The sequence below is a fragment of the Entamoeba invadens genome (assembly GCF_000330505.1).
Source record: "Entamoeba invadens IP1 unplaced genomic scaffold scaff_1105074725183, whole genome shotgun sequence".
Taxonomy (NCBI): Eukaryota; Evosea; order Mastigamoebida; family Endamoebidae; genus Entamoeba; species Entamoeba invadens.
Window position 1 is genome coordinate 1,068,771 of NW_004443692.1, and position 15,232 is coordinate 1,084,002.

The following is a 15,232-nucleotide window of genomic DNA, read 5'->3' on the forward strand; positions in this document are numbered from 1 at the left end:
TTTATCAACCAATAAAAAATTTAGTAAAACTTTAATTAGTAAAAATGGTTTTTTTACTATTAATTTTTGATGTTTGAATTGTGTTATTTGCAAACGTGTACAAAATAAATTCAAAAAATAAACTATTTCTAATTGATTGTTATATTATCATATTTTAATAAGAATCAAAATATTTTAAAACTATGTAAACAATATTTCTTCAACTATATTTATATAAAATCATTTTATTTTTAAAATTTTAACTTCCAGTTTAAAAAAGAATTGTTTAATTAATACTATAATTATAATTTCTTTTTATTAAAAAACACATAAAGAAAAAGTGGTGAAGTTGTGTACAATAAAGTTATTTTTGACAAATTATAAACCCATTTTCTAATGTAAATAAAAAGTTAGTAGCACTTAGTTATCGAAAAAAAAATAGAACTGAAAATATTTGATAATAATAATTATAATACAAGATTTAATTTGAAGAAAATTGGTCAAAGCAAAATTTGTGTTTCATTGATTTTCAATGTAAAAACCAATTAATCAAAACTACAAAAAAAAAACGAAAAAAACAGCCTAAAATTCCCCTTTAATACCAACAAAAAATAGGAGAAGAAGCGAAAAACAATTAGATTTGAAGGAACTATAGTTTCTAGTAAACATAATTAAATACAATGATTCTTGCAAACAGTCAAGAAAATATCCGCAAAGCACTTCATCTGTAAATTCTATGGCAACAAACAAAATCATCATAAACAAGAGTGATTTTGTTGATATTTATCCTCACTATGTGGACATGGTCAGCTCTTTAACATCGAATATTGATTTGTGCATTTACATTGGAAAGACACTCCCACCAGAGCTTCAAGATCCATACACCAAACTAATAACAAACGTACTAGACAAGTACGATAAAATAGTCCCTTTCATTAACGCGATGATTGACGTTTGTCTTTTAATTTAAACAGTCGCGAAGTGTACGTTATTAAACACCATTATTAACTAATAGGATGAATACGACAGTGCGATTACTGAAGGTACTTTGTTTCGATCGAACAACTTGTGTAGTAGGGTGATGACACACTATGCGAAGACCACTTGTAAAACGTTTTTAAGACAGTCGCTGAAGAATGTAATAACTGAGATAAACACAATTAATTGTCTCTTCGAACTGGACACAACTAAAAACCCCAATTTGACACAAAAACAAGTTGAAAACAATACACAACTCCTCTTGGACTACTGCACTAAAACGATTCGATCCGTCGAACAGCAACTCTACCATTTGCCAATCCAAATCATTTCTATTTGTCAGACCCTCTTCCAGAAATCAAAGGAAAAGTTCCCAGCCAATCCTATTCTTCCACATAGCATCGTCTCCGGATTCCTTTTCCTTCGAGTGATTTGTCCAGCGTTAACAACCCCAGAGGCCTCAGTGTTTGATACGGAAGTTCCTGTCACACCTACGTGTAGAAGAAATTTAATACTGATCACCAAAGTGATTCAAAACATCGCAAACAACGTGACTACGCCAAAAGAACCCTACATCGCTCCTACTATGGACTACACAATTGAAATGTCGAAACGGGTGAACTCTGATATCGAGAATTTGTGTAATCAACACGACGCTGAATTCAATCTTGGAAGAGTTTCTTTCCAAATCCAAGATGTAGTCGAAGTGAACACGTTATTTGAACTCCACGTCTTGATTAACAAAGCAAATGCACTACAAAAGAAGCCACAGCTCGAGAAAAAAGAACGCGAGCGAGCAGTGCCCAAAATCACACAACGAGCCCCTCGGCACACCTTTGTCAATTTTGTCAAAACAAAAGAAGACGATGACGTGAAAGTTGTGTTGACAAAACCCGTTGCACGAGTCACAAGTGCTCACAAATTTGTAGGTAGCGAAGGTACTGTTATTAGTATTGATGTGTCCGAAGATAAATCAAGAGGTGAGGTACAGTCGAACTCTGCTGAAAACGTTTTAGGAAAGGTAGCGACTGAAAACGCCCGTTCAGTGTCACCGAGTCGAAGTGTCGGGTGGACAAAGGGTATTACACGGTCCAAATCGCCACAACTTAACATGTTGCGAACTAAAAAGGCGAAGAAAAGAGTGAAGAAAAGCGACTTAGAGCTCTTTTTAGACTTGAGCCAAATCAGTCGTGAACTTGGCATGTCGCCATATATCAAAGAACGGAAAATTGGTATTAAAACAAAAGTCGAAGTTGACAAAGATGAGACAAAAAGTTTTGTTCAGACCGTAGTGGATGAACTTAAGACGGAGGAGGTGTTATACATTGACAAGGCTCAAGATGGGGCTAAAGTAGTGTATGTCATCATGAACAAATTTGTGTCGATTCTTGAAGAAGATGATGTTGTTAAAACGTGTTTTGATGAGCATTGGGGAGAGATGTGTCGATGTGTATTTGACGGACTTGGGAAGTACGACGTGTTATTTGACATGAGTGGTGTTAACTACGATCTCAATAAAATCGTTTTAAAGTGCATTAAAAACAAAGACAAAATTTTTAGTGACGTGGAGAGGAAAAATGTGAGACGGGTCATCGTCTTCCATCCAAACAAACGGGTGAGGAAGTTCATAAGTACCGCTAAAGATTTCTTTCCGGGGAAGTCACTTAAAAAGTTGTTTGTTGCTGAGACGTGTGTTGACCTAGAAAACGTCGTTGGTGTGAATTGTGTGAATTTGCCGGAAACAAGTCTTGCGATGGACAGAAGGGAATTCACTGTGACTAAAGTGAACAAAAAGGGAAAGCTTCAGACACGCGTGTTAAGGCTCACCCTTGGTGAGTTGTGCAATATCGATCCGATGACTCGAAGGATCATCAACACGATCGATCTTCTTGCATTGGAGCGGATTGATATCACCGAGAAAGAGAACAAGATGGAAATCATTTACAAGCAAAAGGGTGTTATGGACAACCGAGAGTATCACTTCAAAAATTCTGCTTTAATTGAAAAAGTGATTTATGAGCTGTTCAACATCTTTTGGACAAGGAAGGGGCGCGAAGGGAAATTCAGTTTTATTGCTAAAAAGGCGGTTGTAGAAACAAACACAGGGATGCTCAGTTTGACAAAAGGATTTTTGAAAACGGAGTGTCAGATCTATTTGACAATCAACTCGATACTCATCATTGATTTGGTCTCGGTCAGAGACATTGACTTGTCCTCTGTTATTGAGGTCAAACACGACACCACCGACAACAAGATTAAAGTGTCTTGGAAAGACGTTGGAAGAGAGGCGGAAAGTTGGAGCGTTGAGTACTTTGAAGGGTGCGAACACTTCGTGCGCACGGTGAACGAGCTTGTTGTGTCGATCAAAAGGAAGCTGTGACTTTTATATTCTTTGTTGTTGTGTTATTCTTAGTCTTTGCCACATATTTATTGTACAACATAGTATAAATATACTATATTATAATACTTTTCGAATAACAAATAATAATAATAAATATATTATAATGTATTTCAAAAATAATGTAAAAATGTATTAAATAATATACTATAAATTAACTATATAATAAACTATTATAAATAACATTTTTGGTGTTAATGGTGATTTTTGTTTTTGATATTTTAGTGTTGTGCAACGAAATGTTCGATTCAATAAAAAAAAGAACACTTTTGGGAAGGAAGGAAATACCACAAAAAGAAAGAACTCAAAAACATACATATCAAGATGAACCGACCAATCCAAAACCAAGGTGAGTCCCAGCGGCTTTTGTCGACTGGGAAAAGCGTGCCACCAAAGATTCACAAATACACAGTGATCACCTGTTTTGCAGTAGTAGTGAATTACATTGGTTTGTTTTCTGTCCATCGAACGTAGAGATAAAGTGTAACAAAAAGTTGGGACAGGCGTCTTTGGGTTGCCATCAGCGTTTTATACTGCTGGAGTACCCCTTTCCGTATTAACAATAATAGTCTTCTCCATTCTGTCGTGTGTGACTGCCTTATACATTTGTGAATCACTTGCACGTGCACATGGCTTAACAATGGCGAAAGAAACGGGCGATATTAAGATGGAAATAGGATATGAGGTGTATGACTACTCGACTATGGGAGAGATGTTTGGGAAGAAACCACTGCGATGGGCGACTACTATCACTTTGATGTGTAGTGCATATGGTTCGTTGTGGGCGTATGTTGCGACGTGTGTATCTACCCTCTCGACCCTCTTTTGGTTGTTTTATTCGAATGAGCCGATGAAGTGTGATTTGTCGAATCGATGGCACTTTGATTGGAAGTGTAATGTGACCTATTTTACATCAATTGGAGTCTATGGTCTTGTGGTCATTCCACTTACTTTCATTGATCTTTCAGAACAAAGCATTCTTCAACTTGTTCTGACGTTCTACAGATTTTTGTCGTTTTTGGTGATGTTCATTACATGTACAGTGCAAATAGCGTATTCAGGGCCTGTCGAGTTAACTGTTGGGACGTTTGAGGATGTGTCGTTTTTGAAGAAATTCAAGTGGATTGGATTTGGATCGATGTTCACACATATGGCGTTTGCACTTGCATGCCAACAAAACTTGCCAGACGCTTTGGCTCCACTTTCGAAAAAGAGACTTGCACATGTTGTGACGTTGGGTGCCATTGCACTTTGTTCTGTGATATATGTTGCTATTGCGTTGGTGTGTTCGTGGTGTTTTACAGTATCTACACCATCACCAGTGACTCTCGCATGGGCTGATTATAATGGGCATGAAGGTGGATGGGGTGTTGGGAAGACTACATGGTGGGCGTTTATTATCAAGTACCTCATTCTGTTGTTCCCAATAGTTAATTTGACAAACGAGTTTCCACTTGTTGCGACAACGTTATCAACAAACATGCGAACACTTTTTGCGGACAAAAACAGTAAGAAAACAAAATACATTGTCAAGGCATTGGCGGCTTTCCCACCATTTATACTCACGGCACTTGTAGGAAGTCTGAGAGTCATATTTGATGTTACTGGATGCTTCTCGTTTGTGTTGTGCTTCACTCTTCCATGCATATTCCAGTATCTATCAAGAAGAAAGGCTATCAAAATGTACAAGAAAAAGGGAACACCATATTCTGGAGTATGGTCAAATGTATTTGCTGTTGTTATGGTTGCGTGCTTGTCACTTCTTCTCTTTGTCACAGCTGTGGTCTTCATTATAAAGGAGCTTGTTACTAATTTTACTCTTGCATGATATTACTTTGACTTATTTTTGTGACTGAATCATTGCACAGTTCTATTTAATTAGTAACTAATGTTCAACTTAATTGTTTTTGCACTATTAACACTTTTTTGTTAATGACTTGAATTTTTTTCAAGTCATTAACAGTAATAATTTATGTTTTTAGAACTTTCATTTTTATAGAAAGAAATTTTAAATTCACTTTTATAAATGGTTTTTAATTGATTATTGGGCTGAATTATAGGGATTTTTGCATAACGATTAAGTTGTTTTTGCCAAAGTTATATTATTATTTTATTTTATAAGCTGTTATTATTGATCAAAACAGGTTTTTCAAACATTTGGTAATTCAATAATGCAATTTTGTTTGTGTGTGTTCTAAAAATCAATGAAATGTCTTAAAAAGAAAAATCAGTACAAAAATAACCAAATTAATCAAATTCAAAGTCTTGGAATAAACTAGCACATTCATTAATTATACTATAATTTGTTAGTTACATTTTAAATACAACAGAGAACACTCGAATGTCGTTGAAAGAAAAGTCCGCAATTTCTAAAGAAATCTCGAACTTCTTATTCAAAGTATTGCTGTTCTAACATCCCGAAAACACTGTTTCTTACACCGTTAATAATAACAATTCTTTTTCCAATAATTGCCAACCAAAATGTTTAATTAATTAATAGTTTGCTTAAACTAAAAAATGGAACTAAATCTGAATGAGAACAATTTAATCCTATGGTTTTGAGGATGGGATAACAATTGGGGATTAATTCCAACATAAATCCTAACAAATTGCCAGTAAACAACCCAAAGACTGACGATCTTAAAACAGAAGTAATGTTATTCCAAAGAAGCAAATTCTATTCAAAGAAACTTAATTTCCAGATATTGGAATGAGCTCATCATCATCGCCACAAGACAGAGCATCCCCACAACACAACTGTCCGAAACGGTTTGGAATGATGAGACCAAAAGACGCGCGGTCATGTGAAGACATTAAAAACACTCGGTCAGAACATGCAACACCCGAGTTGGATAACTCACCAAAATTCAGTTCGTCTTTTCAACTTGGTTCTTCACTCATGTCGAAGCCATACAGTTCACAAGTCAATGTTTCGAGTCTTTCAAACTCGGGTGAAGTCTCTTTTGAAAATACGCCTCGGACTCATTGGAGACTTCAAAGGCCCAACAGCTCCAAAATCAGAAAATATGAAAATAGAAAGCTCATAATGGATGGGCAGTTACTCAAATACGCTACTCTTGAAGCTTTAATAGACTACGTAACTGATACTACAACGTCTACTCAAGATGTTAGAGATATTTTTGCTTACACATTTTCTTGTGTATCAGACCAAAACATTGTGTTGGGCAAACTTCACGACAAACTTGTGGAGAATGTATCCAATGTATTAGTATCACATAATATATTAGATGTGGTGCTAAAGTGGGTCAACCAAATGTGGAACGACCAGAACCCTAAAACGACTGCTGTACTTGAGTCATTTCAGAACGTTTTACAGTTATCTGGCGATACAGAAATGGAGGGGAAATTCTTCGACGCTTTGGAGAGAAAAGCATTTCAAGCGCAAGTTGTTGAAGAGACTGAGATGGAAGGGATGAGCTTATACACTTCTGAACCAAGTTTTTTGTTAATTGACCCCCTTATGATTGCAAGACAAATGACGATGATGGAATTTGATCTATTTAGAAAGATTAAACCGGCTGAGTTGTATGCGTGGAATAAGAAGGAGAAAGAAAAGAATTCGCCGAATGTGTATTGTTTTGTGAATCACTTCAATGACGTCTCGAATATGTTTGTGACGATGTTACTCGAAGCGTCTGATGTTGCGAAACGCGTGTGCGTTGCACAACAAATATTGGAGGTGGGGAGAGGGTTCATTGTGTTAAACAACTTCAATGGGATCATGGAAGTCGCTAGTGCTTTTGGAAAAGCTGCAGTCCATCGACTTCGACTGACTAAAAGGTTTTTGAATGATGAAGCAATAACCATTTTAAAGAGGATTGAAGGGATCACAAATAATTCAAATAACTTTAAAAGTCTTCGAGAAGCACAAAAGTTGGCTGTTGGAGCGACTTTACCCTATTTGGGAATGTATTTAACAGACTTGTTGTTTACAGAAGATATGTCGTCGTCTGCAGTTTACACTTTTGAGACGTTACAAAGCAAAACGGAAACGACGCTGATCAATTTTGAGAAGTGCAGAGTACTGAGTGGGTTGATATGTTCCATTGTAAGGTACCAAAACACGCCGTATATCATTAAACACTCACAAATTATCGACAACTATTTAACTCGATTACAACAAAGCACGATACAAGGGGATAACGAGCAATTTAAAATATCACAAGAAAAGGAATCGAAGGAATTTATATGTGAAAGCAGTGGTCTCCCATTGACAAGGATCTATGAATTGGAACACTTACATAAATATAAGCTGCTCAGGATTGAAAAACCGAACCAACCCAATGGAACAAAAATGAAATTGAAAGAACGAGAGGTGGTGATGTGGGTGTTACTCCCTGCGAACAAACACTCGTATAATTACCCAATAAAAATAGCAGTGAGTCTTGATGCCATTGTTGGCGACGTTGTTAAAGAACTGAGAAATGAAAATTATCAATTCTTTTTGGCTCCAACGAAATTGTTACAAGTTGGTGTTGCGTTGTCACCAAAGATGTCAATCGAAGAAGCTTTGTTACAGACTCAAGCGTATAGAAATGATCCAGAGGATTTCTTCTGTGTGTTTGAGAAGAATGACGCGATTTCCCTTTTGTTTCTCTGCAAACCGGGGTCACCAAATATGATGTTAAAGTACAAAACAATTGTCGATCCAACAGCTCCATTGGCACATTCCATTCCATCATTAGTCCACTTATTCAGAGCAAAAACGGACGAATTTGCGTTTTTACAAGTCGACGAAAATTGTAAGATTAAACAATGGATCAACCCATTTTCAAAAGCACAAATGTGTTGTGACATGTCGAAGTTGTTGGTGTTTCCAGTGAGTTACCTCCAGTTCCCAAAAGGTACACTGCTGAAGAGATGCACTCCACATCCCCTTAATAATACATATATACATGTCATGTCGTGTGTTGGGTATCGAGCAAAACAATTTGAAACGAAGTCGGGATTTGTACCATACAAAATTGTATACACCGACGGCTTCTTGTTTTTCTACAAAAACTCGAGCGAACCAAATTTTGTACTGAATCTCGGATACTACCAACTTCGACTCATCTGTAACCCTAAAACACATACACCGACACTTTTACTGACTAAGGCAATTGATATCACAAATAACCCAGAAGACGTCCCGACTTATGCAATGATCTCGGAGAGTATTGAAAACACACTGTTGTGGTATAAAACGTTCTGTCGGGTCTGTCTGTCCAACTACCAAAATCGACTTGTTGGTATCAATATTGAAAGGATCACATCAGATATACTCGAAAACCTTATTGACTCGTTATACCTCTCTCCATACCTTCAGTGCAATTCGGACGTTTTTGAAGTAGAGAAAATGCAGCGGATGGAAATAGTTGGGGAGTATGAAGAGACAAAGAATGTGTCCTCATTTACCGTGGTTGAACTCTCCCAAATCTTGATGATCTTTATGGAGTATCTTCCCGATCCTTTGATCAGTCAAGCTTCTCAACAAATACTCGAAGTCGGTATAGTCCAATTTGACACCCCCAAAAAGGCCCGAACGGCGATTGGCATAGCCAAAGTGCTAATGAAGTGGAGTGACGGTCGTAAAAAGATGATGGAGAAGATAGGGAAGGTGGTGTCAAAGGCGATGACGGGTGACCCTTCATTGGAAAGGATGGTGGTCAACTTAATTCCTGAGATAGCCAAGATGCCGATACCCAAAGAAGATTCCACAGTATATTCCATACACGAGACAGAGTCGGTGACCATTTTCAATGATAAAAACCAAGAGTTGATGCAACACGTGACAAAGGAAATATTGGATGAATTGGCTGGGATTCAGATCATCAAAGACGGTCAAATTGGCCCCAAGAAGACCCGTTCGAAGTATCTAAAATCACTGAAAAAGGAGGAAACAAGACAGACAGTCAACTTTGACAAATCAGGGATACCAGACCACATGATTAATATGATCTTATCAGAAGAAGGAGAAACCACATGTCAGGAGGATGAGGAAGACCTCGTTATCTCTGCGCCAACACCGCAACTTGGGTTTGAAAATGAGTTTGTCGTCAATTTCCAAATGGGTATGCGAAAGGACTTATTGGAGTTCAAGAATTTCCGACGCACACTCAAATCGAAAGACCAGCGCGCATTGGAAGTGAGAAAGAAGTTGACGTGGAGCGCTACCAATTTTGTGAGAACTAAGGACTTGGACGATAAGAGTGTGACAACACTTAAGAAGATGCTCCTTAAGCGCGACGAAGAGGTGCAGTTCTTCTAATCCCTTTTGAATTCCCAACACCACTCTAATGTTGTTTTTATTAATCTAGTTTATTTTATGGTTATTTAATTAGTAGTTATACTAGCCAGCATTCTTACAAACAAATGTTATATTGATAGTAAAAATATAGAAAAGGATATAAAGCGTGTTACACCTCTGTTATTTGAGTGAAAAGGCAACAACGTCGCGAACCATAAATTTCTTTTTCTCAACAGTGAGCGGTTCACCGTACTCTCTGTTGAAATTTCCTGAAATGGAAGAGTCGAATGACCTGTTGCAGTTGTTCACGAGCACAAACGCGCCGTTCACAGAAACCAAATTTTCGATTGCACTGAAAAGCCACATAGAATAGCCAACACTCTTCCGGGTGTACTTTTTAACATCGGAGACGCCTTTGCGTTTTAAGACAAAGAAAAAGTGCTTTGGATCATTGAAAACTCCTTTTGCCGAATTTCCGTCGTAGAGAGCCATGTTGGGGAGGGGCTCGGAGTTGAAAGAACCGAAGACATTGCCCTCACTGTCGAACACTACAACTATTAAATTGGGTACACCGCTCACACATTTGTTAAATGAAGAGTTGATAAATCCATCGACAGTTGCCTGATATTTGACATCGCCTGTAGTCAAACCGGTGAGTGACTCAATGTGTTGTATGTCTGTCTCATCGAGTGGATTTGATCGCTCGCCATTTTTGCCACATCCCATTGCCACACGAATATCACTTATCTGTCTCTCAATGGACTGTTGATGCGAGTTGAGGAAGTTCAAAAGGTCTTGGTGATTTTTAAGAGCTGTTTCGCGAAGTGCGCGGGTCTTTTTTAAAAGGTCTTCACTGTTTTGTTGGTTTGAAGTCACACTCTGAAGAGTTTTATCGATGTCGTTTAGACGCTTACTAAAGTTGTTGAGTAGAGATTCAAGTTCGTCGAATTGTTTTGTTGCCATTTAATACATTTTTTAAGTTCTTCTTTTATTTCCAGCTTCAAAAACATTTCAATAACATTTTGTTATTAAAATCTATTAATAATTATTAATAAGTTTTTTTAATAAAAAATTAATAATAAACTCTATAGTTTAGTATTTTAAGAGTAGAACCCAATTGTTACAATAAGACTTTAACGTTCCAGTGCCATTGTTAAAAAAGATGATTTTGAAAGTGATTAGGATTAGTAACTGCTTAATCATCAAAAAGTTGATGAATTGTTTTTATAGTTAAGTTACAATATTTAGAAAATTTTATTAAGTATAAAATAACTAATCCTACAAGTTAAAAGCAAATATATAAAGGATTGGTATTCGAAAAAACGTAAAGGATTATTTTAAACATTAAGTTTTTAAAAAGAAAACAGAAGTAAGTCAAATGATTATTAATTAAATTATTATCGATAAAACAAGTTTTTAATTCATATAGATTAAAAATTACAATTCAAAAAAGTAGTTGGTGTTTTCTTTTCAATTGATGGACTACAATAAGATAATACATTTTAAGAATTTTAATTTTTAATTTTTAATCTACGGTAGTCATGTTTATTGAGTATCATCTTATTACACCATTTGACCAACATCAAAGGTCATCAAATTAAAAGGTTTTTCAAAAGCATTTTCATTCTTTGATAACATATATAATTGTAGACAATACAATTTGACAGGGGATAAGATTCTAAATTTTAGAATTTAGGATAAGCTCAATCAGTGAAATAAATTGATTAAAAATGGTAATTAGTTTTTCAGTTGTCATGGTTATTACTACACCATGAAAATGTAAAGTCTTTTGTATATGGTGGTTTATGAATAAAGTAATAATGATAAGAATTTCGATTTTCTAAATTGAAATTGGAAGTATTTTTCTTAAATAAAAAAAGATTTTGGAGTTTGAGAATACACGACTTTGCATTTCAATTAGATGTTATTCGGATAATTTAAATGGATGTAAGTTCTGTGGCTATAATAAGTATATCAAACTTCTACAGTGTGATTCCAAAATCTAAAACAAAGAGTTTCATAAATTGAATTCAGAATTGGTCTCTCATTTTCAATCGATTTTTTGAAACAAATTTAAATGAAAAAAAATGAATGAAAAACGAAAAAACTTCTTGTGAAACATCCTCCTATTGCGTAATATAATTATGAAACAGAAATGTAGAAATTAAATGAAAACAGCCCTTTTATTTATAGAGCATTGAAACGGGTGGCTCATGTGAAATTTGTTGTTTATAGCGATGGAGACAGAAAGAAGGTAACTTTTTATTACTAGTTTGTACAAAAAGGAGGTAAGTAAACCGGTAAACAGAACAAAGATAAGTCGAAAAAACTGTTCTTATTGAACCAAAAGGTCGAATATAGATCGGCAAAAACAATTTTGGAGTAACAATTTATTTACGCCTTCTCTTTGTTCCTGAATACTACCGCTGTATCATTGGGTTATCAGCATATAATAAAAGTACGAAAATGTGGCTAGTATTTCCTATTTATATTCGTTTTAAATATAAACCAATGTATAAATAGGTTCGACTCGTCAAAATGCAATTTGGGCAAGTTTTGCTTTTCAATTCAAAACCCGAAAGATTTCGATACAAGAACTCTGTCTATCCGCGTAGATGCGATAAATGTTTGAAGTATTCAAAAAAGGATGCTTAAACAACCAAAAACAAGTAAACCCGAAAACCAAAAATTATTTCCAAAAGTGCTTTTCATTTCTATCTACATGTCGTGACAAATTTTTGTATTTATACTATTTTGGAATACTCTCGCGGCACTGTCCGGGAATCAATACCAATTGAGTGGTAATTGCCGTTGAATATTATTTGGAGAGACAGTTTTTGGAACAGTGCTGAAATTATTGCAAAAATTTTTTAGTTGAAGGGAGTTTTTCACACAGTTTTTCGAATCTCAAAATTTGCACTAGACGCGTTTTGAACAAAGGTGCACTCGGTTTTTTAATGCGCGTTCTTGGTGTGGCCAACTCTTATTTTAGTAACGTCATTTCCGCTAGAAATTCTATTTTTAAAAGGATTTTTTCAAAATTCGTATTTTCGCAAAAGTGCACCTTTCTTGCAATAACTACTGGAGAGGGGTGTTGAGAAAGTCTGCTGGATTTCCTGCGCGAATTCCCGTTGATTTGGCGGAGAAGGAGTTTTGACATTTTTTTGGAGCACCACCAAAACACTAAAACCCCAAAAATGGACGAGCTTTCGAGAAGATGTCAAGATAACAGTCAATATATAAGAAACCCAACAATCTTTGAATGCATTTCAATGTCTGCCACCCACACCTTCAGTCTCAAAGCGCCTGCTAAGACTTCTGAAGAGGAAAACACGGCCTTCAAGCAGTTCAGAGACTCCATGGCACATCAACAAGGTGTCTTTATCCTTCTTCTATGCCAATACTGCAAAATAGAGTTGGGTCAACCTTCCAAGAAGTCGGTATTAACAAAGCCTTCGTTCAACGTTGTCAGAGTCGACTTTGGGAATGATGAAATAGACGTCTCGCATTGCGTCAAGGAGAGATGCTTATCAATACTTATGCAAGACAAAATACACGGGATTAAAGAAACCACTGCTAAAAGAAGGAGAACAGCCAACAGAATGACAGAGACACACCACCTTCTGATGGATTTACTCATGGAAAAGGGTTATTTTTGTGAAATTACGCAAACAACTGGGAAGAACGGGACAAGAAAGACCGACCTTGTCAGAAGGATCTTCTACAATGGCGGCTTCCTCTTCTCAAAAAAACAAATCAACACCATCGGCGACGAGGCAAACCTCTTTCTGTCAAGCCTTTTCGACGGGACGCCGGGGAAGACTGTCACTATTGAGCACAACGACCCAAGGTTCCTTGGGATCCTCAATTGTGAACATTCGAAAAAACACACAAACAGCGCATCGAAAAGGATGAAACTGTAATTAGAATAGTCATTGTTTTTATTCTCGTGGATTGGTGTTTGGAAATGTCAAATTGACCAAAACATTTTTCTCTTTCTTTACTGTTTTGTAATAAAATTACCAATCGAGTGTTCGATGTGTTTGAAATGGATCAATAAACATGACAGAGAAATGGAAACAAGGGAAGAAATATAATCAAACCCAAATTTTCTTTGTAGCCGTGCTTGTATTTGGCAGTCTTGAAGCTGGGTACAGGGCTAAAGAAAAGAAAAATAAATACAAAACAAGTAGAATTTCATAACAGATAATCTTAGCATCTTTTTTCGCAAATTGAATCGGAAAAATATCCTTTTTTTCTTTTCTTTTACTGGTAAAAAATCGAATAATTATCATCACGTTTTGCTGAAAAATAGACACAAATATGGACAATAAACACCATTTACTACCAGAATGTCAGAAAAAGATTGAATAACATTGATGAATTAAAGAGTTGTTTAAATCGAGATAACCAGTTTGTATTATTCGTTGTTTTAGCTTAATTTTTTGGGGTTTAAAAAACAGCAGATTTGTCTTTTATAAACCATTCAAAAATCGCTGTCTATAATCATCCCGATGTATACACAACAAATTGCCTTTTCTTTTTATTTTTTTAATTAAATTTATTAGTGCCTTTCTATATTTATCGATTCGTGTTTTTTGTGTCTAAAAAGAACACAGACTGGCAAAGTTGGCAACTCTATACCAATTTTTTTGATTCAGTGATTATTTTAATGTTTTGGAGTTAGTTTTGACATGATAAAAAAATTTGCAACATTCAATTCATTTACTTAATACAAAACTACGAAACAATTCCAGATATATAATGTTTGTTATTCATTTTTTAAAATAAGAAATGACATTTCAAACAATTTTTTAAAATAAAATTTTAAAACAAATTTATTGTTTTTGTTTAAATATCGTGTTATACAATAACATTTTTTTGTTTTAGAATAGCAAAATTCTTATTAAAGCAACAAATATAGAACTATATTAATTATAATAATATAATATAATTTGATAATTATTTGTTTTTATATTAAAAATTTAATTTTTAATTAATTCAAATATAGTTTGAAATATTTATATTAAAAAATAATATATTTATTATTTAATTTGAACCTATATTAAATATTATTAATTATTGTTGTTAATACTAACTGTTAATTCAACTAAAAATGTTTTTTCAATCTAAATTATTAAAAACAATTTTACAGATAAACTTAAAAACGTCAAATAAGCTATTTATATGATATCTTTTTTATATTTTCTAAAACCATGAAAGTAATAAAAATAACCATATTTAATTATTTAACCTATTTTTTTCAAAAAAAATGGGGAAATATTTTTCGCTAAAAGAAAACACTAAAAATATACAAAATGAACATATAGTATAATAATAGTAAATTAAACTAGTTCAAACAGGGTTTTAGGAGTTATACAAAATAATAAAAAACGAAAACGGTGGGAACTGCAAAACAAGATCTTTCAACCCCACATTCCCGACTTATAACGATAAAAATGACCAATTCAATAATAGTAAAACCGAATGGACTTTTGTATTAACTAGTAGACAATTTACTTCCCAAAAATGCACAATTACAAATAATTAACAGAAGATCAAAAAAAGTCGAATAAAGTACATCATAAAACAAAAGCGAAAAATATAGAAAAGGAGAAGCAATTAAA

At 34.9% G+C, this 15,232-nt stretch overlaps 5 protein-coding genes across 5 annotated transcripts; 4 read left to right on the top strand and 1 right to left on the bottom strand.

The window, feature by feature from the left end:
- Positions 1–715: 715 nt before the first annotated feature.
- Positions 716–3,337, top strand: EIN_186390 (ras GTPase-activating protein, putative; the record flags this gene model as incomplete). The annotated part of the gene is made up of 2 exons (XM_004260935.1): positions 716–931; positions 995–3,337. 2 exons carry the CDS (start codon positions 716–718, stop codon positions 3,335–3,337), a joined length of 2,559 nt encoding a protein of 852 aa, XP_004260983.1.
- Positions 3,338–3,679: 342 nt separating this feature from the next.
- Positions 3,680–5,183, top strand: EIN_186400 (hypothetical protein; the record flags this gene model as incomplete). Its single annotated transcript, XM_004260936.1, has 2 exons — positions 3,680–3,803; positions 3,850–5,183. 2 exons carry the CDS (start codon positions 3,680–3,682, stop codon positions 5,181–5,183), a joined length of 1,458 nt encoding a protein of 485 aa, XP_004260984.1.
- An 882-nt stretch (positions 5,184–6,065) lies between these two features.
- Positions 6,066–9,626, top strand: EIN_186410 (ras GTP exchange factor, son of sevenless, putative; the record flags this gene model as incomplete). Its single annotated transcript, XM_004260937.1, has 1 exon — positions 6,066–9,626. One exon carries the CDS (start codon positions 6,066–6,068, stop codon positions 9,624–9,626), a length of 3,561 nt encoding a protein of 1,186 aa, XP_004260985.1.
- Positions 9,627–9,785: 159 nt separating this feature from the next.
- On the bottom strand, positions 9,786–10,568 carry EIN_186420 (hypothetical protein; the record flags this gene model as incomplete). The annotated part of the gene is made up of 1 exon (XM_004260938.1): positions 9,786–10,568. The coding sequence occupies one exon, from the start codon at positions 10,566–10,568 to the stop codon at positions 9,786–9,788; it is 783 nt and encodes a 260-aa protein (XP_004260986.1).
- Positions 10,569–12,802: 2,234 nt separating this feature from the next.
- Positions 12,803–13,528, top strand: EIN_186430 (hypothetical protein; the record flags this gene model as incomplete). The annotated part of the gene is made up of 1 exon (XM_004260939.1): positions 12,803–13,528. One exon carries the CDS (start codon positions 12,803–12,805, stop codon positions 13,526–13,528), a length of 726 nt encoding a protein of 241 aa, XP_004260987.1.
- Between the last annotated feature and the right edge of the window lie 1,704 nt (positions 13,529–15,232).